This window comes from Opisthocomus hoazin, chromosome 4, assembly GCF_030867145.1.
Source record: "Opisthocomus hoazin isolate bOpiHoa1 chromosome 4, bOpiHoa1.hap1, whole genome shotgun sequence".
NCBI lineage: Eukaryota > Metazoa > Chordata > Aves > Opisthocomiformes > Opisthocomidae > Opisthocomus > Opisthocomus hoazin.
Genome location: NC_134417.1, coordinates 24,706,716 through 24,732,385, shown reverse-complemented (window position 1 = coordinate 24,732,385; position 25,670 = coordinate 24,706,716). Strand labels below are relative to the sequence as shown.

At 44.8% G+C, this 25,670-nt stretch overlaps 1 protein-coding gene across 2 annotated transcripts in view; it reads right to left on the bottom strand.

Annotated features, from left to right (window-relative positions):
* Positions 1-19,571: 19,571 nt before the first annotated feature.
* The window catches only part of GOLIM4 (golgi integral membrane protein 4), a 35,971-nt gene continuing 29,872 nt past the window's right edge, over positions 19,572-25,670 (bottom strand). For both annotated transcript variants that reach the window (XM_009940079.2, XM_075418369.1), the window contains 4 exons: positions 24,679-24,846; positions 23,901-23,969; positions 21,816-21,896; positions 19,572-21,484 (listed from right to left, as the gene is read on the bottom strand). In XM_009940079.2, coding sequence (XP_009938381.2) covers positions 21,326-21,484; positions 21,816-21,896; positions 23,901-23,969; positions 24,679-24,846 — 477 coding nt within the window. In that variant the 3' untranslated portion in view covers positions 19,572-21,325. The remainder of the gene's footprint in view (positions 21,485-21,815; positions 21,897-23,900; positions 23,970-24,678; positions 24,847-25,670) is intronic.

The following is a 25,670-nucleotide window of genomic DNA, read 5'->3' as shown; positions in this document are numbered from 1 at the left end:
AAGTTCATGAGTAGCCAAGCTACAGGAAATGGTGCAGTCAGCCTTGGGGAGTGAAATCCAAGCCAATGTTTTCTTTCCTTTTTCATACTGATATTTTATTTTTACTATGCATTAACTCGCTACGTTTCCCATTCCTACTCTACATACAGTCTGTTTTCTTTCTGCTAGATTGCTATAATTACTCTTTTTGACCTGAGTACTGAGCCAGTTTAAAGATGCTTCTATTAGGCATGGATGATGAACTCAGATGTTTCTTTGATGCAATTTTAATTTTCCGTGCAAGATGTACAAATTTCCATTTCTCTGAACTCCAGGAAAATCAAGCAGGAGACTGCATCTGTGCTTGTGGCTCAGCGCCCCTTTTCAGTCAGTACTTAGCTCTTACCTTTTCTTGGCGTTACGCATCTTTGAGCTCTACTCTCCCAGGTTTTATCTTGCTGCTTTTTCTGTATTAGCTCAGTCACACTCTTGTGGCCGTGAAGACCTTCATCATGTCGGGCTAATGCTTCCCAAGAGCCTGAAACCCTAGCCCAGGGTGTCTCTGGTCTCTGGGGCTGCTGCAAGCCTTTTGTTGCCTCCCAGGCCTAGCTGCTCTCTCCTCGCTCGCCTCTCTGGTCCTGCCCTGCTGCAGTTTCTCCCAGTTCCACAACTGCATTTGGTAAGTTTGGTATCATATAAGAAAAACAAAGTCCTTGGTGGAACAAGAAGCCCTGTGGATTTAAATAAATATGTCAGATGATGTCCATTCTGTATGACCTATCCCTATTTAATCCTTAAAAGGCAGAATTTTTCAGGAGAACAGATGTCTAAACCAGAATACAAGTTATAGAGGAATGTGTTCAGCTTAGAGGACAATTCAAATCAGCAGTGTCTAAAAGACAAAGAATAAGGAGCTTAGACTGCTGCATTTCTTCACTCAACGTTTTACCACCAGTTCTGGCTTGAAAGATTGTCAGTCTTTTTTCCTCTGTCGTTTCCTTTTTTTTAAATTTTATTGTCTTCCTTTAAACATTACAACAGATACAACCATTAAACCCCAGCTTCAGCTCAAAAGGGTAGGTGGATGCCTGTAGAGAAAATGTAATATAATGTTAATTCTAACTACAGAGGGAAGTGCTCAAAGTGCGTATCATGTCCCCTGCCACAAAGCTTAGATACAAATGTCCTAAGTTTTTTACTGTGACAGTGCCACACTCAAGCACTTTGAACCAAAAACCTCACAGTAACAGAGTGCCTAATTATTATATTCGGTGCCTAGTATTTGTCAGCTGGAAGGTACTAGAATAAGTCCAGGACAAATTTCTCTGCAGATGTACTCCCATTTGTTCTAGTCAGGTTTATTTAAACCGCAGATGACTGTCAGTTATTGAAAAGACCGTAATTAAGTCCTTCCTAATTCTGCCTTTAACTTCTGGATTTTCACATCCTGATTCAGCGCGACGCGTGGACGCCTGGAGTAGTCCGGGTGCTGGATGCAGGAGAGCGCTTGCACAGCACGCGTGAGCTCGGCAGCGCCACACGGCAGCAGCTGATACGATGAAATGTGTCCGAGTTCGAGCATAGTTGTGTGGCACCGCAAAGTCCTGCACAGCACTGTCTAGGGGATATGACAGCATGTACAGGTCTCTATATCCTTGCCATAACGAGTCATTCAAGAGAAGAAAAATGAACTTCTTTTTTAACCGACCCTGCTGGAAACTCAGTAGAAGTGATTGCAGCTCCAAGCCTGCGCTGCTGTGAAGCAGTGCTAGCGCTCCAAGAGCGGACCTTTGGGAACCGCAGTCCCGAGGAGGGAGAGAGTGGGACTCTGCTAGTGCGGAGACAGGTTTTGTGCCTGGGGAGCCTGGCCAGGAAAAGGAGGGAAAACCGGCTGGGATATACCAGAGGGGCAGACGGCCGAGGACTCTGTAAATAGGGAAGAGAGGACGGAGACCAGGCAAGGGATGAAAATGCAGTGTTACAACAAATCTAAAGAGGCACATTTCAGCAGGAGCTTTACAAGCTAATGCCTCGGTGGTCTAGAAGATGTACTGCGGTGCCTTCGTCGTGACTGATGCAGTGCTCAGTGCAGAGTTATCTTCAAGTTTGGAACTATAAACATGGCTGGAAAGGTAATGTCTTCTGTTGTGCATACCAGAGGAAAAATGCCAGGTGAGTAACAAAAGCCCCAGATATCTCAAACACCTACATCCACAGCAAAATATAATGTGACATAGTAAGTGTGTGTGTGTATTTAATGCCAAGCAACTTGACAGTATGTGCAGCTACATAGGGCAGTTCGTAGTGCAAGAGAAGGGCCAGGGATTTTGGGGGGAGGTGGGGTGGTTTGGTCCATAAATGTATGCAAACAGTCATCTCTGAAAGAAACTAGGTATTTTTAAAAGTAGCTACAGTAAAAGGTATTACATGACAATATTAGGTGAAAACAAAAATCTTGGTTTCTCTTCCTAATTATAAACATCTGTGTACAAATGAAAGCCATTTCTCCCTCCATAAGCGTATCTCCTCCATGTGCGTGATGCCTTTGCAGGTCAGGAATCCAGTACAGATGCTGTACAGCCCATCACTGGGTGAGCTGCACTCCTGACGTGCTCGTATTCCAGTTGCTGCTGATTTTCCTGTTACTCCCTCTCCTACTTCTCCTGCCTCTAAATTTAAAAATACGCTGCCCTCCGGGCCTGGGGCCTGTGCAGCTACCTCCAGATGTAAGGCAGCCCTCCTAATGTGGGAAGGGTGTTTGTTAGGCTGGCTGGGAAGCTGAGGACAGAGATCTACAGTCTCCTACAAAGCGGAATAGGTGACGGCCATAAAAATATAGCCCAGATAAGAAGCATAGCCAGCTACAGCCAGTGATCCAAGCCATCTGTGGGCTTTGCCTAACAAGGTAAAACTTGATAAACTGAACTTTGGAGCCTCCAGAGAAAGAGTAGATGAAGGGCTAGGGTGTACATGGAGTGGCCGGGAACGGGGGGATCACTGACACTGGATTTATTTCGCACAAGTTCTTGCCCCACAGCACTTCCTGTGATTTGCTCCTCCAGCCGTGGCAGATTTGCTGAAGCCTCCGTTCTTCCTAACAGTCTGAGGACAGCTAGCAACCTACGAGTGGAAACAAATAAGGAGACAACATGGTGCTAAACAAGGTAAGCTAATGATTGCATGCCTTTTCATAAACCAGAAAGCTCTGAGTATGAATTACACAATGTGATTTTGCTGGAGAAAAGCAGCTGCTAAACAAGTTTCTTCAAAGACTATATATTGCTGAAGGTTAACACTCCTTGCATTTATCCACTTTCCAAGAGCACTGTCTGCTCTCCAGCGTGGGACAGAGTGCTGGAACACCCGCCTTGGCTACTGCGCTGGAAATTATGGGTGCATTTCATGCTGTGCACGTGGCACATCTTTTGTTCTGTCTGCTGCGACTTTAAATCTTTCCAAAGCAGACTGTTGCTGTGTTCCCATTCAATCTCTGTTCCTTTTTGTTTCTAAATGCAAACTGACTTTGGAGTGTGATTTCTGTGCTTGGGAAGTACGCTGTGGTAAAGAGGTATATTTGTGAAGCCACCTACCTGAGGAGAGTCGTGCCTCCTGGGAATAACTAATGGAAATTCTTGTGCTGATGATGTATGTACCCAAATGTCCTCTTTCTAAGCGCCGCAAGGACTGGAGTTCCCTTAGGACTGGTCTGAATTTATCCTTCATTCTCCAGCCTTCTTGTGTTATTTTAATTAAGTCGTAATTCATCTCTTTCTTTAAAACAAATTGTTTTTCTAATTTACTTGGAGACGCATCCTTTAATTTGAGATAGGCTGTACCGATAGTATGCTATTTGCAGTAGAGGTAAGGTGCAATCTTTCAAAGAAAATGAATAGGGTTTCTCAGATATGCTTAGCTCTTGTCCTTTTCTAGAGATGTGTGAAGGGCAAGTCTGTCTGTCACCAGCCAGTACACGGTTCCATTCTGAAGCCTGGGGCTTTGTAACTCCCTTAGTACTAGTTTTAGCTACTCACTATAGAATCTTCTTTTATTCATTTCAGTGTATAATGCTGTTCTAACAAAGCCCGTTGATTGGAAGAGGAGATATTTACAGAATTAGTGGCTTATCAGTTAGATGGGTATCTGTATGAGCACGGAAAACTGTTACAGCAATAAATATTGTCTTAGGCAAAATAATATGACCCAAGTTATCCAACAATAAAAACCGTAGAAAGTATAGCCCTGGCCAATAAACTGCAGTGCAACTGCCAGAAGTTAAAATTAATTAGAAAAATAAAAATATTTTTTTTCAGTGGAATGAACTACAGCCAAAAGAAACACAGGTTTCACAGAGAAGCACTGAATCTTTTGACACCAATAATCAGGTGCAATTTGCTGCTCCTCCTCTCATCTGTAAGCCATTCTGGGTCTCCCAGTTGCTGACTTTTTGCTAAAAGTGTTGTCTGTTGTGTCCAGCATGCCTGAAAGAGCTTACCTGAGGTAGCTGGCCATAGGCCTTGGCCTTAAAGTGCTTTTTTCCCCCCTCTTTGTGCTGATTTTCTGGGTTGTGGGACTTCTTCTTCAAGGCTTCCTGCAGGCCTCAAAGAATTCTGTCTCACAGGATGCCCAAAGGAATAAAATCGCTTTATGATGGTGCTACTTAAAATTAACTAGATGTTAATTTTAAAGGTCTCTCTTTAGACTCACAAGGTGCCGCTTCTGTGCAGAGATATTGAGCTGCCAACAAATACTGTAGAGCTGAGCACATTCAGCTCCTCAAAGCACCCCACATATCTATCACAAACTCCTTCTGTTGCACTTTGTTTAACCATTTCTTCCTACAAAATAATGAAATTTAAGTTCCCCCCCACTAATTTCCACTTTACATAAAGTCATACCAGTATTTCCATTCCTCAGTTTGGGTGTGTGTTAATGGCTGCTGTTGCTGCATGTTTGTGCTCGTCCTGTAATCAAGCATCTGTTTTTCTGTGCCAAAGGCAGCTGGGTTTGATTGCCTGCCTCACAGGTGTATCTGGTTGCTGGAATACATCGTACTTGTCAGGACAAGGCAGCTCAGTGTTAGTGCTTGTGGCAGAAAAGTTGTGATGAATGTCACCTCGTAGGATAGATCAGGTTGGAATGGACCCTTCTGGAAGTCATCTTGTCCACCCTCACCCAGGTAAGGCAAGATCCTCTACCCTAAAGGCTTGGTAGCACACACTGATAGGTCTTACATTGTTCTAGGTTTGGTACTGGTTACACCAGGGATCTCTGTTTTCATATAATCTCTGGATTACTGAGTGCATTGGAAGCAAAGAGTGCATCACTAGGCTGTGATTTGAGAGCTGTATTTAGGCAGTACTGGCAAAGTAATGATATACTCTATTTTGCTCGGATATCAGCTGACAATCTGAAAGGGACTTTAGACAGTAGGTATTTACCCAGTTTTTTTCCCATATGTAGTAATGTCCAGTATTGCTTTTTCATGCGCTCAGCTGCCAGTGGGGATTGGGATGTTATCTACGGGGGAACATAGTTCTCATAGTCTGTTTCTGAGTGTCGTTCTTGTTAAGATTTTATTGTATAATGGAGAGTCACAGCTGCTTTAATATTATACAATGTCTTAGCTAATTCAGCCATACATATTTCCTATTCCTTCCACAATGAAGCAAATGGTTTTTTTCCTTTCTTGAGAGATGCCAGAAATCCCACTTAAAATACAAAACAAAGCTAAACAACAACAACAAAAATCTGTGTAAAATTAAATGGAGTGCAGTAATACTGAGAAGGCATTTCAAAGACAGTGAAGCCTATACCAAAAGGTAACTACAGCCAGCAACTGCTGTGTGCAAGAACAGTTTTAAAGTACTTCCATGTTTTTCATGCTTTTTTCTTTGACCTTTACTTCAAGGCCGTCTGCACTGAGCAGCTGACTTTTCTTGGTCCCTTGAGTGGCTGTTGAAGATAGGCTTCAGTATACATAAGGAGGAGCAAAACCTGCTAGAAGAGTGCATTTTTAAAGCTTTCCTCTTCCAGATAAAGTATGATAAAACCAATTTAGCCCTTGAAGGGATGAGTCTATTATCCCTTTGATAGCTAATTTAATTCCTGATAATTTATTGTGCTGTATGAGTTGGGAAAACGGATTCAGATGTCTTTTGGAGGGTAATAAGAAATCTCTATCAGGAAAAAAACCCCAACTGCTATGGAGAAGGAAAACAGCTGAAAGATTAGGCAGAGAGAGATGGGAGTGCCTGCCTGCCGTGGGTTCTGTCAGGAGGTTGGCAGCTTGCGAGGGGGAGCTGAAGGCAAGTGCAGTATCTGGGGAGCAGATCAGGTGAAGAACTTGGCTTGAGGGAAAATACATTCTGGTTTCAGGCTGGTTTGTCATCTCAAGGTTTCAGGAGTTTGTGCTTTTTGCTGTCAGATAAAAAGGCTTGTTTTATCTTCCTTATGTGAAGAAGCAGGGGGCAACAGTTAAATCTGAGTCCTTTGTTTTTTTTCCCCCAGAACCTCAGGGATTTATGTAATTTACTTGATTTTTATCTATTGTTTCCACAGACCTTTATCTCTAGATATGGCCACAAAGTGCTAATTTTTGTAGGTCCCCTGTTGGCTTTTATTGTTGAATCTGGAGGATGGCACTATGCCCCCTAAGTGAACAGCCAGCATCAAAACAAGTTATTTGTATGGTAATCAACAGAGAGATAATTTATTGGCACATGCTAGGTTTCTGGCATACAAAGGTAGGTAAATGTTCTGCCAGCAAGCTAAGGGAGCAGCAAAGCTACTAGTGTTTGCAGGACATGTTGCATATTAACAGACATTTTTCCCTCAGACTCAGCTGTCCTACCATTTCAGTGAGCAGGGCACAGTCACCAAAGTCCACATCTCTGAAATGTGCATCTTCTCCTCTCACAATGTATTTTGTAGCACCACAGTTGCTGCCAATCTTACTTGATGACTGCCATGTGTTAACAATTTCCCTAACATCAAACCAACTAACTAACACCACATCTTTTGGGGACCAGACATCACATGGACATATTCCTGCCCCCGGCTAGCTCTCCCGCCTGTGGGTCCCTGTGGAAGGATGGGGCTGGTCCAGGGGATGGAGGCTGTGGAGGAACCAGTTCTTTCTAGAGGCAAAGCTGTAAGGACTGACAGGTTGTTAGAGGTTCATTTTCACTTATGAGCCGTGAAATAATGCTCATCTCCATGGCAATTTACTACTATGCTGTCCCATTGATTTTTATAGGAGTTGCCCAGTGTTTCATAGCAGAATGTAATTCTGTTTTTTTTTCTTGGGCATTTCTGATTTGCCTATCATTCACTTAATGGTTCAGTCAAGAGCCCACTGAGCTTTTTATAGTATTTAAATGAGACATTAGCATAGCATGGATGCTTTAATGCACTTATGTATGAATCTTTAATATATTCTTATTGATCAAGCCCTTGTATGATAACAAAGTGCTGTCCTCCCCATTTACACAGATAGAAAACTGAAACGCAGAAGGAAAACTAATTTTAAATGTCATATGCAGGATTTAGCAACACAGACTCGGACCCACTTGTTCCAAATCGAGTGTCTTAACTCTGGGATCATCCTTTTTCCTTTGTAAAGTTTTTTTGCTACCATTTGTAGGTGTTGAAGGTTTTTGTGTGCAGGAGGAGTCTTATTGTTTCTGTCTCCCTTGGTTATTTGTTATGCACTGCTGTGTTTGGTTTGGCGAGGCTTAGTCCTGCTCTGCACTGAGTCTTGACTTACAGCTGCAAGAGAATTGTTGCAAAGGAGTGAAATCAGGTTCTAGGGTTTAAAAAGTCTGAAAGGCAATTATTAATTTATGAGGGTAAATGGTTGGTAAGATTATGTGAGCATGTGGAAACAACTCTTGGGGTCATTAAAAAACAAGAACAGCTTTATTGACCGATCAGATGTCAATAAGCTTCCCTTACAAGCGTGGACATTGTATCCTGTGAGGGAGTTAGAATGGGCAGGGAAGGTATCTGCTAGTGCTAATACAATATTAAACAGAAATCCTCTCTACTTAATCCTCCTATTAGGTATTGTATTACTTTGGCTGTTCGAATGTTTGCTACCTGTCGGTAAAAGCGACTAATGAAGCGATCTGTCATTTTTTGAGAATGCTGTAAATTATTTATATAAAAAGGGGTGATATATCCATCAATTTGCAATATATCAATCAACTGTGCAAAAGATGATACCCATACAGGTCCAAATCTTGTGAGGGATAGGGAAAATGTACTAGAATTTTCCCATTTTCTGTCTGTGACAGTTAGATGCGTGTCCTGTCTTGCAGAGGATGAGTGCGGTTTGCTTGCTGGCAGCTAAGTGACTGAATATGGGCCCTGTAATACAAATGTGGAAGGCCTTTATCTCCTGATGAAATCAGAAGGAACTGAACAAACCAAGCCACTCCTTGGAGGGCTGAAACCTTGTTCCTTTGCCTCTTCGCATTTTCTTTGTGTGCGCTCACTGCGATGAAGTTTGTGGGCTTTAAAGGCAGAGAGAAGGGGCTGAACTCCGTGGCGTTACACATCCAGCCGCTCACAGCAGGCTGGAGCTGGGTGGCTGTACGTGTGGGGTGTTCATTGCTGACTGAGTAACCAGTGAACAGAATCAGACGGGCAGGGCTCGGCAGGGTCCCCTGGACATTTAACCTGGCAGCTGCTTTGGCTTCTGCACACATCTATCCCAAGAAAACAGCATCAGAAAGAAAAACGCCATTTCGTGAAGGCAAGTGAACAAAAACTGGAGCTTGACTCAATGCTTTTACTCAAGATGAATGCTACTTTCCGCAAGAGGCATGCGGTAGCAAAATTCAGCTGCCTGTGACCGGACTAAGAGAATATGCAGTATGAGCAAATGGTGCAGACGATGTTCTGTGGAAATGTGTATTTGGCTACAGAAAAATCTAATTGCAAAAAGAATTAGCAATTTATGAAATTACATTTTTTTTCTGTGCTCACATGAACCAGCTGAGCAAGGCATGGGATTGCCACAACAATGGTGATTTTTTTTTTCCCCCGATGCTTTAAATATATTCAATCCATGCTAGATCTTAAACCATATATCTGTGATGCTGTACGTGGTATGAAAAAATCTACGTCTGTAGCACACCAAAGAGAACCAAGGAACTATTCTAGGAAGCCAAGGCTCTTCAAATATCCATGAATTTTTAGCAGTTTCCTAAGATACAAAGGAATTTCAAACAATCTCTTTTTCTCTACTATAACACCTAATAGTTTAGGAGATGTGAAACCTTGGCTATCCAGCAAGCTGAAAATGCCCCCTTCTTTCCTTCACTGCTTACGACACTGATTATGATTCCCATAATGCAGATGGTCCACTAACAACTTGATATGTGCGGCTCAAATGTTGAGCTTAGCTTAATTAAACGGTGACATTATCCGCAAAGGGCTTAAATCCATGAGGCTCAATAAAGGAAGGGTGTTCGTGTGTAAGCAGGAGACCGAGGTAGCGGTGCCGTTCGTGTGGTTTCCCGTGAAGAAACTGAAACCCAGTCCTGCGAAGAACAGCTGTTAAAGGCAGGAAACCTAAATAGTGTAAATAAAAACAGGGTAAGAAAGGATACGAAAACAGTGCTCTGTGTCACGTTGAAGTAGTAGTAGACCAACAGTTCTTCGTGTTCACTGAAGCAATCTGGCATGAAGATTTGTCTGGAGAGAGAAGGTAGTGAGAACTAAGGTAAATTGTGAATTTAATGACATTTGCTGTGAGGACAAGCCCTAAGGGGAATGTCTGACAGTGTGGAACCACGATGCAGAATAACCTGGTGAACTACTAATTACATTACAGTCAAAATCAATATGGAAAATCGAAGCAAGGCTGGAAGCTATGACATATTCTTTCCTCATACTTGTGCTGAGTCACCTTGCTTTGTAACAGAGCCACCAAACAACGCACACGCTATCTTTAGCTTTTTGGTTTTCAGGCTAGTAGAGCTAGATATGTCTCCTCATAGAGTTTGTGAACCTCTGTATCAAAACACCAATGTGAAATCCATTTCTAAATAACTTTTCTATTATTTTTAAATTGCAGAAGGGTATCAGGTTGTCCAACAGTCTCATTTTAAAGAAACTTTCTCCAGAATAAATCTCAATGTCGTTTTGGGAACATGGTTTGTGACTTCACACATTTATCACTGTGAATTATAACACTTCTACAAAGACTTTCTTCAATAACAGAATTATTTTCAACAAATTTAAACCCCATCAAAATATTGATCTTGAGATTGGAAACATCTCAACATTTTTTGTTATTGCACCACATCCTGTAATTTTACAAGCAAATCAATCCAGTAACATGGCCATTTGACATATCAATAAAACAAGAAGTGGAACCATTCCTGTGTCTTCCAGAGCATTTGGAAGCCCGAGGAGTGCAGTTGTCTCTTCTGTGCCACGTAACGCTACTGCTTTTCAGGGAAAGAGGCCGGTAGGGTGCAGATAGTTCATGAAAGTCTGACTCGGATTGCAGGAGAAAGGCCGTAGCTGGAAACTCGGAACTGAGCTCATCTACAAGAGTCTTTCACCCAAGGTTCGGGTAGATACAATTCAGCACAAACTATTTCTTAATGCAATATATATTTCTGTATACCTATATATTCTTTATACGTACCTGTATAATTTCAAGGTAACACAAACTGCTCCGTGGACACTAGAGCTGATGAAATCTCATGTCATGTGGTTTTATGTCCTTCATTCCTCGCCTCTTCTGGCACAGTAACCCTGGCTCTGTCTCCAGTTATTCCAATTTGGCCCCTGCCCTCATGTCCCTTTCATACCTGCCAGTTCCCCTCGGTGCTCCAGCACAACGGCTGGTGCTGAATTAAGCTTGTCCTTTGTGGCTGATCAAACAGCTGTGATGTCCAACACTTGCCATGAGGTCACTCCTCAGCTTTCAAAGGTGTAGCTGCTGCAGTAGGCATTTGCATATGTTCATTTCTAGTACCTGTTTGTTATTCCTGTGGTGAAACAGAAAATTCCTTTAATCTTTCTTTGATATCAGTTTCCTGGCGCAGGTCCTGGTTAGCTGTCACTTAAGTACAGCAGTTTTCATTGGCACCACTGTCACTTTTAACGGATTGTTCGGAGGTGTTCCGAAGTGTCTGGCAATGCTCCATCCCCCATTTGTGCTCTGCACCTCCTTTAAAATTAATACCCTGATCCCCTCTATGTCTTCCCAGATACTGACTTCATTCTTTGGCATTACAGCATGAAACTACTAGTAAAGCTAAATCCAGGCAGGATTTGTTTGGATGTGAGGACACTGCAGAGTATTACAAACCGTCTCGGCTTAATGTATGGGAGCCATCGCATTTCTCACCTGCCACAATAAATGACCGGAAAATTGGCTCCCTGTAACGTGGGAGGGCTGTTCACATCCAACTTGCGATATCTCCTGTACACAAACATCTCGGGGCTGCTGTAATCAGGAGTATCTTGCACAGGGCTGACCTGGGTTATTCACCACAATTACTACTTTAGAAAGGTACTTTGCAGCTCCTGGCAGGAAAGATTGAGCTCGTCTCTTCTACGGGTCAGAGAGAAACTGCAGGTCTTGCCATTCTCTTTGACACCAGTGGAATAATGTTTCCCAAATAGTCTGTGAATTAATTTCATAATCTCATTTTTACACAGCTTTGGCTATTCTGTTCTGATGAACAGGTAACAATATAATTTGTTGATTAATTAAGGATGCTGCCTTTTCCAAAATGCCATCTAGGACTTCTTGTTCCCTTGACATAAGGCAGTGTGTAAAATTCCCCGTGAAGTTTAACCTTTCATTAAAGCTCACTTTTTTTATCTACTTCAGTTCATAGTTAAGGTCTTAATTGCACCTCATGGACAAACGTAATGTGGTTGGCTTTGACTTGAATATGAGCTCTTTCAGGAGAGAAACCATGCTAACGTATTTGTGATGTTGAACCAAAATCCTTGATAAGCAGAGGGACGTTCCCGTTGAATGCTATGCAGATTCATGGTAAAAACCAGCAGCCTTTAGAGATACACGAATGTGAACACAGACCCTCCCATTTATTTGACCTCTGATGTGTGCGATCCCCTAATCCTGCCTTCGTGGCAGCGGGTTATACTTTAGATATCTTTGTTCGTTTGAGAAAAGGGAGGTTGTGGAGCTGGAGTAGGCTGGGGAGCCGGGTCTCTTGCCATCACTGCTCCCAGCACGCAGTACTGCTGGGCCAGCCCTGGCCATTTCCTTCCAGGCTTTGATTCCATCCTCTGCGTGAGGAAGGCGTGATGAATTGCATGAGCCTCCTGCATAATGCTGAAGGCTTGAGGAGTCCCTACAGACACTTAGGAGACGGTAACTGATTTATCACAGTGCTTGTGGCTTGCTTGACAGCTCAGCTTGGACCCGTGGCACAGCAAGAGCTCAGCCCTGATGCTTAGCTGTGAAACTTTTCTTTATGGAGAAGTTTTTTCAGCAAGCACACCCTTACAGTTGCCTTCTCCCTCTTGGGAAAGGACAAAGAAACATAAAGAGATCACAGAGAGTCAGCGTCTTGGTTTTTCTCTCATATCAGCTGCAGGGAGATGTTTGTTTCTTCCTGCAGGCTGGAGCAGAAGAGCATCGTTCCTAAAAAGCACCATTACAGCACATCCTTACGAAATGGGGCCGGGGAATCACGAAGGCTGAGTGACCACAGGGGGATGCAGAACCACCCGTGCCTTGTGCCACGCGCAATGATCGAGTGCGTTGCCCGCAGCGTGCCTGTTGCTCAGGGTGACTGATGGCCCTTCAGGAGGCCCTGTTTCAAACCGAGAAACAAATGAACCAAGAGGTGAGATGACAGGGGAGAAATCTCACGCAGGTGCCAAGGACTGAGTCATTTCCTGCTGTAGTCAGCCCGAGTCCTCTCTTTTTACCCCAAAAGCTATACCAGTGCCTGTGACTCACGGGTTTGTAGAAATCAAAGTTGCAGTTCAATCAAGCGCCGACCATGGTAGGATGATGGGTGGCAGGAATGGAACTGGCTGAATTATTCTGCAGGCAGCAATGGTTTGATTTTATGAAATATAAAAAGTGCTTGTCGTGAATGAGTGGTTTAGGCCACTTAAAAAATCACCATCAAAGGTATTAGGAAAAGTGGCTTTAATAGGAATTTATTAAAGAGTGGCTTAACAAAGTTGGATAGCAAGGTTCACGCTATTACTTACTACATGAATGGAACATACATAGGAAAATCCAGTTAGAATTGAGTTAGAATTATTTATACAGGGTTCATTCACAGTTTAAGGTGGATCACAAGATTTTTAGCAGTACTTAATCACTGATTAACATTTACTGAGTTAATAGAATTTACTTCAATCACAAAAGTGACTTAATTACAGATTTGAGATGGCAATATTTGCACTGTACTTGCTATCCAGTACTTAATTCATGCACGCACACAGACACATAGATACATAAACGTATAAAGGCTTAGCTGTCAAAAACTCCCCTCGGGTTCAGTGAAATACTCACTTCAAATGTCTCGCTGTTTCTCAGTAGGTGAGGGTTGAGTCTCAAGGAGTGAAGGGTTTCAGCCCAGGTCCCATTGTCATTTTTTGGTGACGGTCCTGCAAACTTCACAAACTTAAGAGTTTATGAGCTCCAAGAGCCATCCCACTTGGGATGGGAGATGCTGGGCACAGCCACTGCGGTCCAGGAGAGCTCAAAGGGCCTCCCTTGGGACCGCTGTTCATAGGGTCATGAAATAATCAGCTTTAGTCATCAGTAAATTTCCATCCTGGCCACAATCCCAGTCGGTAATTACTGGAGTTCTCAAAATTCCAGTAACACTGGTACCGTTCCACTCAGGTTACGATCCGGGTGAGGTGTGTTCCGAGGCTGTCGGGGGATAACTGATTATTCCCGCTCTCGTTCCCCACCTTGGCCAGGCAACTGGAGCTCCTGGTAGGGTCACTGCTGCTCCCCACCTTATCCATGGAAGGGTTCTTGGTGCGGTCAAGGAACACTTAACCACCACACTCATTGCGCACAGACCAAGACTCAACGGGAATTCCGGAGATCGTAGAGTGGTCCCGGAGAGCCCGGGGAGGCACCACCACAGCACTGGGGAGAAAGGGCCGTATTTCCCCGCAGTTGTGTGTGAGTGGCACATAGAGATGGACGAGTTGCCACAGGTCCACAGGCAAGGGAGCATTTGTGTGTTGGCATGGTTGGTAGGGAAGGGGTCTCCTACCCAACCTGGAGCAGCAGAGCTGTTTGCGGGTGTCCTGTGGAAGTCTGTAGGCACATGAAAATGCTAGGAGTTGCGTCGACTAATCACTGAATGCAACTCTACGAACATGACAGCTTTTCTAGCCAGTTAGCTCTGTTGTGTACACTGGCTGGAGAGTCTGCTCCTGTGGCTTCGAGGGCTCCACAAGTGTTTCCAAGGCATTTTGTGACGCTATGGTCACATACGTGGCTGACATACATAGCACTTGTGATGAAAAAATGTCCTGATAGTTTTGCCGCCTCTGAAATTTTGATGGAGCATTAATTTGTGCAGGTTAAATGTAGCTGTGGATCTAAGGAAACTCCCAGGCCCCAGCTGATATCAGAGGTCGTGCAAAGGAAGGCCAGGAACTCACACAAGCAAGGGCTGTAAGACCGAAATAGTGAGAGATGAGCACCAGGTCAAAAGTCTGTTGCAAAATATTTTTTGTTGCAAAATATTTTTTGAACTGATAAAACCATTTTGCTGTGTGGTTGAAAACATACGGGAAATACAGAATAATATTGCTGGTGGCTATCAGAAGGGAGAGCAGGGGTCTGGGGCTAAACTCCGCCCCGATCTGATCTCTGGTCTCTGGTTTCCTCTCGAAAACCTTTCCCAGATTGCTCGCACTCCCTTGCATCTGTGCCTCTCTCTCTAAGATAGCGTGTAGCAGGTTTTTTTTAAATGGTTTGAGATCTGCAGGTAAAAAGTTTTGAGAACAAAGTATTTATTACTGTGCAAGGATTGTGTTTCAGGAAATCAAAGGTTATTGATAGCAACGTGCCTGTGAATTTCCTACTGTGTATTTCAGCGTGTAGGAACAAGTAGAGGCATTGCTAATCTTGTCAGCTGAATCCCCGACTATAACAGAGCTCATAATTCCCTTTCATGTGCTGAAATTCTAATAAAAAATTAAAAATAGTTTCTTAGTAGATATGGTAAAGTTCTTTGAGTTTTTATTCCCTTTAGAAGTGACATTGACAAGAAAATAATGACTAATTTTGCATTTGAACCAGCAAGAACTATTAAAGCAAGAACTGTGGAAGGGAAGGGCAACCTGTTGCAAGGCTGGTGATGTGTCAGGTGTACGGAAGGCAGCTTTTCATCTTGCTCTTGATATGCAGCTCTGGGTTCCTCATTCCCTTCACCTTTCAAATATTTTGGCTATAACAATATAAATTTATTTCCTACATGCAGCAGAGTAAGAAGTTCTGTGCACACAGTAAACACATTTTACATGCTCTGACTCGAAAAGCTGAGTGAAACTCGTTTGTAGCATTGACTGCTCTGTGGCTCTTTTTTCATGAAAACCTGCAGCAAAAGCAGATAAAACTTGTCAGAAACTAGTTTGTGCCTCAGTGACACGTGTATCTGTGTTTCGTTCCTTATCACAGCAATTCTCTAATGTCTGCTTTAAAGTAGAGCTATCTAACTGACTTCTCAGCTTGGGTTACACCAAGCCTCAAGTTAGCGTGCTGGCATCTGATAGATTTGGAAAAAAATAGTGTGGCCAGCAGGTCGAGGGAGGTTCTCCTTCCCCTCTACTCTGCCCTAGTGAGGCCCCATCTGCAGTGCTGCATCCAGTTTTGGGCTCCCCACTTCAACAAAGATGAGGACCTACTGGAGAGAGTCCAGCGGAGGGCTAGGAGGATGATGAGGGGACTGGAGCATCTCTCCTACGAGGAAAGGCTGAGGGAGCTGGGCTTGTTCAGCCTGGAGAAGAGAAGGCTGAGAGGGGACCTTAGAAATGCTTATAAATATCTGAAGAGTGGGTGTCAGGAGGACGGGTCCAGACTCTTTCCAGTGGTGCCCAGGGACAGGACAAGGGGCAACGGGCACAAACTGAAGCAGAGGAAGTTCCATCTGAACATGAGGAAGAACTTCTTCCCTCTGAGGGTGACGGAGCACTGGAACAGGCTGCCCAGGGAGGCTGTGGAGTCTCCTTCTCTGGAGATATTCAAGACCCGCCTGGACAAGGTCCTGTGCAGCCTGCTCTGGGTGACCTTGCTTCGGCAGGGGGATGGGACCAGATGATCCCCAGAGGTCCCTTCCAACCCCTACCATGCTGTGATTCTGTGAAAGCCCGGATACGCAGCGTGCTCTTTGCATGACAGTGCTGAGGAGCTCTCTAATGGCGCGTGATGGCTTTCAGCCTGCAAGGGATTTCAAACACCCTTGTGCAGGCAGCGCTGGTAAAGGCAGTGGCACAAGGAGCAGTCAATTTACTGAGGTGAGCTGTGGAGCCATGGTATCATATCTGATCCATTAGAGGATTTCCTGACCTACAGAATTAGTTCCACTGGCTTATATTTTTTGCACTGACTGTTATTGTTTCATGTAATTTACGGCTAAAGCATGCTATTATGATCCTCTCGACTGACCTTTCAATGTATTGGAGGCAGTAGGATTTCTCTTGTGATGCTCAAACTGGGGCTGAACGAGAAAGACCTTTAAAAGATGCCTAGTGATCAAGAATTCATAAAAGCCTTTAAAATAATTGCTGCAATGACTAGTTAACCCCATTACTAAACTTTTACACTGTATTTCTGGCCTGAATTTTAGTGTGGGGTTTTATTTTTTTTCTCACTGGCAGGCTGAGGGTTCCTGTCTCACCGGCTGGCTGCCTCTGTGGGATCTCCAAACCCACAAGCAAGTCATCCCGCCGTGTCTTTCCTGAGGTGATCGTAGCGTGAACTTCCTTTCGATAAGCCAAGTTCTCCCATCGCTCTCACCCAGGTCCCTGCACGGCCTCCAGTATTTTGATGCATGGGTGCTAGACCTGGTCACAGTACGCCAATAGCTGTCTTGCTGCTGCCAAATCCAGAAGTGATGTAACATTTCCCTTTGAGCTCGTGCTTTGACGCTGGCCATGCGGGACTCTCACCAGTCCCCTTTGCCACAGCAACATGCTGGGAGCCACGCTCTGTCAGCAGCGAAGCAGAGAGCGTTTCCTTCTGCCATTCACTCTGCACACTCACGAGGCCGGAGCTGTGGGCCATCTGCAGTTGATTTTTAGGACATATAAACACATTAACGTCTTGATTTAGCAAAGCGTTTGGCATTCCCTGTACCCCAGGAGATATCCTGTGGTGATGAGGGGCAGCCACGCGGGTCCCTCTTCCCACCACCAGCTCACCTACCAGACGGGGCCAGCACTAGGTGACATGCGGCGGGCAAAGAGATTCGAATCATTTTAGGGTGAGCAGCTACGGAGCAGGCGATAGCGCAAGGTCTCACATGGCTTGCCCGTAGCCTTTGCAAAAGGCATTGGCAGAACCGAGGAATTGCGTTTTGAGTCACGCCAACCTGAGCTCCGCAACGCTGGCAGGGAGCGAGGGTGGCCAGGGAGCCGTGGGGAAGCCCCACCAGCCACTGCTGGGGCACATTACGGAGTCAAGTAACTCTTGTCTCCAGTGAACGGGCGCTTGGTTAAGGACAGAACAGGCTTTCATTCAGGCTTTCTTGGCCTTTTCACAATTGTAATCGATGGCCTTGCTGGACTTGTCAAATGCAAGACGAAAGACATACTTGGACTGAGGCGTCAAGAGCCGAAGAGTTAACAAGGGGAACAATTAGCTGGTGCTTATCTTATCAGCCAAAAGTAAGGGGGGATAGCCCATCACTGTAAACCCAGTGATCTGCGGGGCTCCACGGAGGCTGTGCAGCCAGAGATTGCTTCAGAGATTGCTTTGGATAAAGCACAGATGGCCCCCGAATGCACATACCAAGATGCCCGCTCCGAAGGTGTGTCGCACTGCTGAGTCCCGCTTCTGCCGACACGACATTCCATGCCAAGAGCCAGTCGATGCCCAATAATTGACTGAGTCCCACCTCGCAAAAAGATTTCCAAACATATAAAAACTGGCACTTGAAAACTCTCTTTGGGAGGAGGAGCCAAGAAAGAACTTCACCTGGCGGACGGGTCAACGGGCCTGAACCTTTCTTTCCCCCCCAAGAAGGGACGCCTTTTTGGTAAGAGTCGCACCTCTGGCTGTGTCAGACGTATCCCCGGGAACACATTGTTAACTAAAGCGCTAAACTATTGCTTTGAGCTCAACTTTTGTAGAGAGTGCATTTGTCAAGGGCAATCCCCAATCTGTGATACCTCTTGCTTGAATAAATTACCTTCTGTTTCAACTTTGTGAAACTGTTTCAGTGAAAGTCCTTGGCGGGGCTCTGGCAGGCAAGTTGAATCTGGGAAGTGGCTGCACACTTAACCCTTTAGACATAAACCGTTGACCAAGTCTGGGACTAGGAGTAGATCCAGCCGCACCTAGATTCTCCTCTGAGAGAGAGTTTAGAAGGCAGGGGGGTCTGCTCTGAACCTCGTGACTCAGCGGGAGGGCTCTCCTTTTGCTGCTTATCAGACTCCCCTTACCTCCTTTAGCGCGACAACGATAGATGTGGACTTGTTATGCTTGCTGAAGGAAATCTTGCGTCCGCTGTGGGTATTGGCTGGGACAACGCACAGTAGGAGCCCTTATTCTGCAGCTTCTTCTGGGCAGTTTTGTTGACTCTCTGATCCTTTGCTGGAGCCACAGGTTATCCAAGTGCAGCCCCACGGTGAACTAAAGGAGATCATCACAGCCACCTAACGAACGCGCTCTGTGCCCAGGGGCATTGGGAACGGCAGGGCCCAGAGCCCGGCAGAACACACCAGCATCTGCTAAATTTTCATCTGCAGCCAGCATGCTGCTGAAGCAAGTGGAGAGCAGGAGGCAGCAGCTTGTTTTGGTGTGAAGACGCTGCACTGATATGGAGTTTGTACCTGTAGGTGACTTTGGAAGTGGCTTTTTCCGCACTGCAAGTGTGGCAGCAGACAGTCCACGTTCTCCACATCTCCACAGGGATGCTCTTCCAAGAACATAAACGCTGAAGCGTGCAGCTCGCTGTAGGCGTGAGAGACACTCTGAAAGACAAAGCCCTTCCTGTTCTGGTGGGTACCTTCAGCATTAGCCTTCTCCCTCGGCCAGGAGGAAGGGCAGTCCGAGCTTGAGCGGGCCTCAGGAGGACAGCAGGGATGGCTTCCTGCACCGTGGGGTGGGCAGAAGAGAGGACAACTGCTCCTGGTTGTGGGAGCAGCTCATGAGGAAAAGGGCTTGGGCTCTCCCTCCTCCTCCTCCTCTCCCACAGGCCCAGGCTGGATACAAGGCTAAGATGCCTCATTGCTCCAGCCGGAGAAGGACCCCCACAGAGCCACTGCCATCACTTCCCTGAGAACGCCAACGTGCTCCTCGCTCCCTCTCCGCCAGTCTCCGCTGTACCCCACTAACACCGCACACGAACGCACCATTGGGAAAAGCTACCACAAACCACCCCACAGTCGCTATGTTCTCGTTTATTGACTGCAGTCAAGTTTTATTATGCCTCAAATAATTAAATACTGCAACCATGACATTAAAAATACAGGCCAGTTTACCAAAATAATTGTATTCTGAAGATTATGTACATATTATACATTTTACAGTATCATGTAAACTTTCTTTTTATACATAAGATAAATCTGATCTATGGTAACTAGAAAACCCAAAATACTTGCTGACAAAAATATTCCTATGAAACATAAGCACTTTGTCTAGGACACTTAGGAAAATTGCAAAGAATGGAAACCAACTATAAAACATAACGTAATTGAGTTAGTAGAAAAATGAATTAAATTACATTCATATAAAAAGTTAAACTAAAAACATTGCTATGTATCGTTATTAAAAAGGGGAAGAATCCCAAACCCTCTCCTTTTATACATTACACACATTCACAGGGAGCTACTGGGCGCCTCATTTCCAGCAATGGGGCATGGCCTAGGAAATCCAGATTCCCATTCTCCTTTGAACATACATTAAATAACTAGGGTCTGTACCAATACAAATATTGTATATACTCATGCACTGTGATTATGTTCATAGTAGCCTACCAAGGCACAATTTTTGTGTCATTTCCCCCCCACCCTTGCGTTTTGGCATGCAGCGCTAGAGAGGGTTGCTATTAAAAAAAAAAAAAAAAAATCACTGTGGGATTTGTCTCTAGTCTGATTTTCACACTAGAGGACACAGACGCTCCTCCAGCATAGACTTAAAAATAAATACGTAAAAGAAGGTAAAGGCCTTAGTTCAACATCTTGCCCCAATCACATCAGCTCAGTTAAGACGCCTTCACCCCCTCCACGGGCCCCAGAAAGCAGTCACCGAGGTGATGGCATTGGATTTCTTCGGTCACATATTTTATGTATTAACTAGGACAACAAAATAGTTCCTTCTGCGAATCAGCATTCGTGTGACAGCTGTAGTGTTTTGATTCGGCCTAATGGATCTTCAAGTCTAAATTGGTTTCTAGCTCACATCTCGGCATACTGCCGTTGGCATTATCTGCTATGTAGTGCATGTAATTGAAGTACCTAGGTATGCTCATTAAAATAAATGCATAATTTAACTGTATATAAACAGCTGCCAAAATTAACAGCTGTTAACCTGGCTGTATTTTGAAGGCTTGTAAAACTTGCATATTTTATAACCGCTTTGCACCTACAAAAGGCCTGGTCCTGCAAATAGCGAGGCCTGTGCTGATCTTCAAGGATTTGAAGAACCTCACGAGATCACCAGGAATGAGAGGAGCCCGGGGCCTCTACCGGCAGCGCAGACTGCGCCTCGCCGTTCATCAGAGAGGCTGGGCCAAGGAAGACAACGTGAGTTGGAGGGACCAACATCGACTGGGTTTAGGCACTAGGTGTGGTCCCTCAGGTGTTGGATGCATCTGAAATTAGACCAAGCATCTCCGTCAGACTTGGAAAGTGTATTCCAAAAGGGCCTTTTTTACAGAAAAATAACCTATGTGATGTCTGTTTATGTACAGCTTTAATAGAAAAGAAATCCTAATCTAGAGTATCAAAATACCATATTCATATAAATTTGAGAGCGTCTAATAGAAAAGTAAAAAGCATAAAACACAATGTTTTTTGGAAATTAAATATCCTAAAAAAGTTGTTGGGTTTTTTCCCTTAAAAAAAAAAAAAAAACCCAAACAAAACAGGAATTTGTGTGCTGAAAAGAAAAAAAAAAAAAAAAAAAAGAAGAGGAGGACTACATCTCCCCTCGTCTATGAGTTTTCGCTGCAACAGCTCTGCCTTCTTCCTCCTCCTCCTCTTCCTCCTCATAATTTTCTTCATGAACTTCTTTCTGGTTGTTCTCTTCTTGCACTTCTTGCTCTTGATCTGCCCCTCTGTTATTCTTCTCATCTGCCTGTTTGGAGGAAAAAAAAAGAAAAACAAAATCGGGTTCAGTGCAACTGCCACGTCCCTTAGAGCTTATTCTGGGGCAAGGAGATGAAGTCCGGGAGAAATGAGTGCCAGCTGGACGGACGGACACAGGCCAAGGTTTCCAGAGGCCTCCAGGCAGCAAGAACGGACATGGGGGTGGAAGGCTGAGCAAAAGGAAGTTGGGACAGCGTGAAATTTTAAAGTCTATGATGTAAAGCAAGCTACAATTCTTACATAACGTCACTGCGACACGATGACAGCCACGGTCAGCGTTTAATCACGTCCCCGGGCTTGGGCGTTTACCCGGGACTTACATTTTCGTCGTTTTCACCATACGGCTCTTCAGCGTTGCGTTCCAGTTCTCGTTTCTTCTCTTCTGTCAAATCTTCCTGGATCTACAAAGCACAGAGACATTTTGTATCTTTTAATTTCCTTTACAAAAGTAACCCGTGGCATAAACGGACACATTTTCACAGCTACACGTTTACAGAACAAAGATTCAAAAGAAAGGGAGGAGAGGGCATGGAGAGGTTAAAGGAGGAAAAATAACCCAACCCCCAGCAATCAGGAAACGTGCCTCCTCCGAGAGCGTATTTGACTTTTAACCACCATTTTCACAGACCCCCTTATCATCAGCTAACACATTTGGATTTCCATTCCATGTTTTAACCTTGCAGATATATTATTTTCTCCTTGTCCTTCACAGTGAGAGTGTCATGACACAGCAAAGAGTCACTGCTGACACTTCCACCCTACTGTGGGGTCCTAGAACTATTCCAGTTCCAATGGGTGATGTAGGTATCTAATGAGGTAACTTTGTCCGTGGCTTCCCAGCAGCTGAGTGATCCTTCCGCCAGCTGCTCCTGGAAAACCACAAAAGAGCAAGGGAGGACTGGGAGTGAAGAATAATCTCTTCCAACTCTATCCTTGAAGAGCGAGCAGGCCACACGGAATCTGCTTTCCAGACGTTCAGATCTTGATCTATCATTTCTTTCGTTCACATCAGCACTCTCCGTCACTTCTACGGCACTTTATGTTGAGGTGCAAATCTGAAAGGGGCATGCTTTTCAAAAGAAACTCGATTTTCTTTTGGAGAATGCTGTCATGCACACCTGCTTCAAGCTGGGTGAGATGCTTCCGCAAGACCACGCCGCTCTCCCCATGGTACAAAAGCTGCTCCACCCAGCTGGGAAGCATTCGCCACTCGGAGCTGCCACCTACCCCTGCCACAGAGAGAGCTCCCTCCCTCTCGCAGCTGCTGTCCCGTGCTCCTGCAGAGCAGCAACACCTCCTCCACCCCAGCAGCAGGAGAGCGTATTCAGCAGCTCCTTCCAGCGGGAGCTACGGCTGCCTGTGAACAAGTTCTCCGGGGTTAGGCGCTGCCGCCAGCAAACCTGGGTTGCTTTGAGGGACGTATGGGAAAGATGTGAACAGCAGCAACGTGTAATGCTTGAGCTACTAAAGAAACTATTCCCGATTACAGTATCTCAACTCTTTGGTGATTGCTCATTCAACCACTTCTCACTCTTTAATACTTCCAGTAAGCAGACTGGTCATAGCCTTTTACGAAACAGGTATTAAATTACTTCCTGTAAGCCAGCGAGTAATTGCCAGAGGCCAACTATTCCCAGTTCCTAATGCCCTGCTTTGATTTAAGCAACCATATTTTGAAGTGGTGAAGTCTAAGTGCATACCAGCTAATCTAGACAAAGCGTTCCCCATAAGGGAGTAATGAGTAGCCGTTCCTATTGCTTTTTGTGTATCATTATGTATGAAGCCGAAAATAGCAATTGATTAGGTATGGGCTGAAGAACTGCAGGGCAGCTTACGCTGGCTCGTGCCTAACGAGCATGCCGTTCAAAGGCAAAAGTGCCCTCCCCTCCTTGTCTCCTTCAGTTCAAAGCAACGTGCTAACAGCTTCCTGGCTGTTGACTCCAGGGACAGCAGGGGCTCACAGAGCTTGGGTTGCTCAGGAGGAGCGCAGATAAATCAAAGTCAGAGCTAAAGAGTAAGTAACTGGCCAAGAAAGCAGTTTGCCCAGAACAGCAGCGTGTAATTAGAGAGGCAAAGTTAATGAGGTTTTTCGTGACCTTCAGAGGACTTGAGGTCTTCAGGAATTTTTTCCTTGTGTTATGAGCGGCTTAATCTTTTCAATTATTGCACAATTAATACCATGCTGCATGGCAGACTAATGGATTGCAGCATATAAGCTCGAGTAACACTAAATGCGTCCAGAAGCGGACAGCAGAGTAATGGCAAAGACTTCCTAGGTTTTATAAAGTCAGACAAAGTGATTTGGGTTCATTCTGCAGTTACAAAAGATACCAACGTTGAACGTTAATGGAGATGCGCTATGCTACCTAAGCCCACATAAGCCTACTTCTGTTCTGTTTTCTTACCTCTTCTTCTCCCTCTTCCTGGTATTGTTCATCCACATTATCTTCCTGCTGGTCTGGATTTCCTGCCATCTGCACAAAGATCACATAAAAATTCAGTTCTCAGTGCATGCCTATTAACTTTAGAAGATTGAAGGTTAAAGCTTCTTGTTCTGGAACTGAAACTTCATGCAAAGCTAAAATAACAATAATAGCATAAGAAGTTATAGTACGTTCATTGGCATTAATGATAGCCTGGCTACATGATATAGAACTGCCCTAAATGAAAAACACACAGAAGAAAGATTATAATAAAAGTCACAGAATAAAGCCAGGTGTTCCGTACTAAGCAGGAAGACAATGAAACATTCACACTGTTAAAGACCAATGCCATAAAGCACAGATTGTATCTGCCAGGAGGATTTTACAGCTTAAACCTGGCTGAAGTGCGTGGCCTTCCCTGGAATGGCCACGGAAAGAAAGCGACCTCGCTGCTTACAGCTGACGGAGCAGTGACGGCGTGGAAGGGGCATAGAAGAGACCTGTGCAAAGACATGGAGATTGCTCTTGCAGGGGCTTGTGTGAAAGTCAACAAGCTACGAGGCCACAGCACCTCGCTGAGCAGAGCCAGTGACGAAAGACACACCAGTGCATCACCAGGAGCAGTCCCACACTTCCACCTGCACATGTCATATACGGCTTCAAAGAGATCTTTAAACATCAAAGCTCAGTGTTCCCTCGCCAAGCCGTGCTACACTGTCCTTAAGCAGGACCCGTAGGTGCTCCCTTCCCCGTTACTGACCACGAGGTGCTCTTCCACTCCTGGATGTCCTTGCTTCTCACTGGTTTGCTTCTGCTTTTCATTTTCGTCTGGTAGGTTTTCCTCCCTCTCTTGCTCGGCTTCCTCAAATTCATCTTCTCCCTGATTGTTGGGATCATCAGCAGGATTCACATCTTCCATGGCTGCCTTCTGTAATTTTCAGAAGTGAACGTTAAGTACGTATTTTTATCTCACAGGCAAATTCCATTTCACGTGCAAGCTACCTGAGCGTGACCGATGTTAAAGCCAGCTCCACACGCACTGAAACCAGCTGGAATCTCTCTACGGGCGTCAGGGTCACTAGATCAAACCCGAGCCAATACGCAAGTGTTGGCTCCTGAAGGAAAAAGTACTTCGGCACTGAATACAGGCAGGACTGCGGTACGGGTATCTGTCTGCTGAAAACCACATTTGAATCCGATGACTTATTTCACACAGGCTGTTGAACTCCTTTTTTTACTGGCTATCTGACAACTGACAATGCCCGATAAGACCAGGTGAAAAAAAGATAAGAGTTTAAATGCTCATAGCTCAAAAGAGCTGATGTGATCTTCCAGTACCAGTCTGCCCTGCAATATTACCTTGTCTGCTTCTATAATAAAACAAAAGAAAACAATACTCGCTTTCCATCATACTTTGCCATTCAGAAAGCAAGCATTTGCTTTCTGCTTATCACTCAGTAAACGAATTTCTGGTATCTTTATAGCTGACAAGTTAAAAATCCTTTAGAAATATTCACTGTACAACTTAATTTGCTGAGGGCGAGGGGAGTGAAGATGACATGCTTGATGTTCCACAACACCAAGTATGATGGAACCTGGGGGAAGGGACAGGACTGAATCCTCTGCATCCAGAGCTCTGTGCAATCAACACCACGGCTGTGTTCAGGGCTGAAGTCTGTTCTCTTTCAAGATCTCACACGACTTCTGCGCTGACTCCAGCTGGTTTCAGTGGCTACTGAGATGGCTTCAACT